General features: G+C 42.2%; 1 protein-coding gene across 1 annotated transcript; it reads left to right on the top strand.

Moving 5' to 3' along the window:
* The first annotated feature begins 24 nt into the window (after nt 1-24).
* LOC103900797 (gap junction epsilon-1 protein) lies at nt 25-1,678 on the top strand. Its single transcript, XM_009281569.1, has 3 exons — nt 25-63; nt 707-889; nt 1,268-1,678. The coding sequence occupies exons 1-3, from the start codon at nt 25-27 to the stop codon at nt 1,676-1,678; spliced, it is 633 nt and encodes a 210-aa protein (XP_009279844.1).
* The last annotated feature ends 1,409 nt before the right edge of the window (nt 1,679-3,087 follow it).

Genomic DNA, 3,087 nt, shown 5'->3' with positions numbered 1-3,087 from the left:
CCGCGCAGGGCGCCTTCCCCAGACATGTCCCCCAACTACATGCGGAGCTTCTCGGAGGGATGTGTGAGTACGCGGGGGCGCACCCGGGGCCGGAGCCGGGAGCCGGGAGCGAGGGGTCCGGCCCCAAACCGCGAGGGAGCCGTGCCGTGTCCTCCATCCCCTGAGTACCGAGCAGCGGAGCTGGATGCCTTCCTTCGCGGACCGCTCGGCGGCAGGGCTTGCCGGCCGGGGCGCGACGCCCACCGAAACAGGCCCTGCCTGGGTGCTAGAAATGCCCCTTTGGGGAAGCTGAAATTTAATTTGCCAGAATAAGTATCGTTAGGTTTGATGATGTCACGGCGGTCCTTACTTTGCCATCACCTGACATCACGCAAATCGATACAACAGCAAAATGAATGGACTTTCGGTCGAAGCGCTCAGCTCCGTCTGGTGCATTCTGCAACAGCAGAATACAGATAAAGGCAGTGAAACAAATTAACTGCTAAGTGCTAGACAAATGAATGTTTGTATAAAATTGCTAGCAACAATAAAGTGTTCTAAGCAATTATTTTGTTAGAAAGCTACTGCAGCCTTCATAGGCAAACGCTCTCCTTTTAAAACAAGTAGAATAAAATAAATATTTGGGGTAATGAAAAAGAGCAAGTAGGCCTCCAACAATAATGCTGTTCATTTTTGTTTTCATGTTGAATAACCCTGTGATTTGCAGCTCAGGCCACCAACGGTAATTGGCCAATTCCACACTCTTTTCTTTGGCTCAGTTCGCATGTTTTTCCTCGGTGTTTTGGGCTTTGCTGTTTATGGAAATGAGGCCTTGCATTTCAGCTGTGACCCAGAGAAGAGAGAGGTTAATCTTTTCTGTTACAACCAGTTCAGGCCTATAACTCCTCAGGTAATTCTCTTCTTTCATTGTAGAAATCTAACGTTAAGAAAATAAACTGCAAAAATTAAACATAATTGTTCCATATAGTAGTAACTGATTGGGCTAATTATCACTTAACTTTTCCATGAATATTTTCCTTTTAACAACCTTTCATCTGTGACTAAATACGGAGTTGTGCTTTCTCTCTGTCATAACAACAACCCTCACATTTCAGAAACCAACTGAACTTTTCAAATTAAAACATAACAGTGGTTTTTACCTTTATTGTCATCTAAGTCTTTATACATTTGATATATATTAAAAACAGACTTGCAAAATATGTGCGCGTTTTAGCTGTCCCGATGCAGTTGTAAATGATCTGACAACTACGTTTCTGCTACATTTCAGGTATTCTGGGCGTTACAGCTGGTGATTGTACTGGTACCCGGAGCCTTTTTTCACCTTTATGCTGCGTGTAAGAGCATCAAACAGGAAGATATCCTCCAAAAGTCATTCTACACTGGTTTTTATATCTTCTCTGTTTTCTTAAGGATTGTCCTTGAAGCTGTGGCTTTTTGGCTTCAGATTCAGCTCTTTGGTTTCAAAGTGAACGCAATCTACATGTGTGATGTGGGAGCACTTGAAAAAAACTTTAATATTACCCGGTGCATGGTGCCAGAGCACTTCGAAAAGACAATTTTTCTTATTGCAATGTACACATTTACTGTGATTACAGTGGTCTTGTGTGTGGCCGAAATTTTTGAGATCTCATGTAGAAGGCTAGGTTTCTTAAAACTCAGTGATGTCAATCACTCCTAGTCATTTACCACCCTGCCCACCTGCAGTTTTGTAACGATGATTTCAAGCTATAACAAACAACATCTTCTGTCCTCTATGCAGTGTTGCAGAAGAGAACCGCACTCATGATTACTGCTGCAGAGTAGTCATCTGACACTTATTCCTCATCCAAAAAACACCGCATTATGTGAATAATCTTTGTTTCCATGTAAAGACCAAAGGCGGTAAGATTCACAAGAGCAACGTGTTTTCATGACCTGCCACGTACAATAGTTTTGCCTCCAGAGGAGTGTCTGTGTGAGGAGGAGGTTATTTATGTATGTATCTTTATTCACAGCTTTTCTGAACACATGCAATTGGAGCTAGTAAGGTCATTGACCTGCCGGGAAAAACTATTCCAAATTTCTTACGTGTTCTTATGGCTTGAGAATTAAGCAGTAATGGTGGATAATCTCTGGGTACCAGAAAAGTGTTCAAACATTTTCCCAAGCAGTGCCGCTGTTGCAACCCGCATCTCAGACCCCAGGGGCAGAGACTCCTGGTTAGGCTGCGGTGACAACATATCCATCGCTCTCAGCTTACTTTGCAGCAGTCCAGCTAGTGTCACCTGCTAGCTGTGAATCTCCTTTTAAAAGTGAAAGACTAGCACGGTATTCTTTCTGCTGACTGGAATGCCTTACCCTCATTATGTTCTGGCTTACGGTGTAGAAGATTTTTACCAATTTCATATGATCACATTTTGAAAGCATAAAAGGACTTTATGACTTAGTTTTGCATAAGAGGCTTGAAAGCATCAAAAGAAAATCTCGGAGAAATGCCTTTTCTGGGTCCAGTCATGCCTTGATTTCAGTGAGAGTTTTGCTTGCATGTGACGGCAGAATTGGGCCCACAGAATTTTTTGCTGTGAGTGTCACACCTAACTTCTTATTGCTCTGCCTAAAGTTGCTAGAATAGCAGTTAAAAAGAAGTCTGCATACTAAAATTATTCCATGCAGTAAGTGTATTGGGATAGGTTAGGTCTTGAACTTTATATAGGTATCAGATGTTTTCGTGTGCGACAGTTTCTTCTTAAGGACTAATAGACATCTTAAACTTAGAAGCGGTTTCATTCCTGGTGCTGAAGTGAGGTGACAGAAAAAAACAGATTTTGGAACTGGAGAGAAAGGTGGAGGTAGTTTCCTGTATAAAATATGTACAAATACCAATCATAACAATTAGCTAGTTTCCATTTGTTTTTCAAATACCCTGAATTTCTAGGAAAAAAAATGGAAGGTTTCTTCCTCTTCCATCATTTTCTACAGCGACTAAATTGAACAATTTCTGTTCCGAATCTCAGTGAAACAAGAGGCTCGGACTCATCACTACTGAGCAGTGATCCAGGAACCTGAAAAGTCAAAAGGAATCTGTCAGCATCTTTGGACACAGTTTGA

This window comes from Aptenodytes forsteri, unplaced genomic scaffold, assembly GCF_000699145.1.
Source record: "Aptenodytes forsteri isolate BGI_AS27 unplaced genomic scaffold, ASM69914v1 Scaffold82, whole genome shotgun sequence".
Taxonomy (NCBI): Eukaryota; Metazoa; Chordata; class Aves; order Sphenisciformes; family Spheniscidae; genus Aptenodytes; species Aptenodytes forsteri.
This window is presented reverse-complemented; position numbering and strand designations above follow the sequence as displayed.

Bases quoted from the DNA above. Each gene is read 5' to 3' on its own strand.
- LOC103900797 (XM_009281569.1), top strand. From the start codon at position 25: ATGTCCCCCAACTACATGCGGAGCTTCTCGGAGGGATGT. The intron at 64-706 runs GTGAGTACGCGG...TGTGATTTGCAG, and splicing joins GGAGCTTCTCGGAGGGATGT to CTCAGGCCACCAACGGTAAT. The intron at 890-1,267 runs GTAATTCTCTTC...GCTACATTTCAG, and splicing joins TCAGGCCTATAACTCCTCAG to GTATTCTGGGCGTTACAGCT.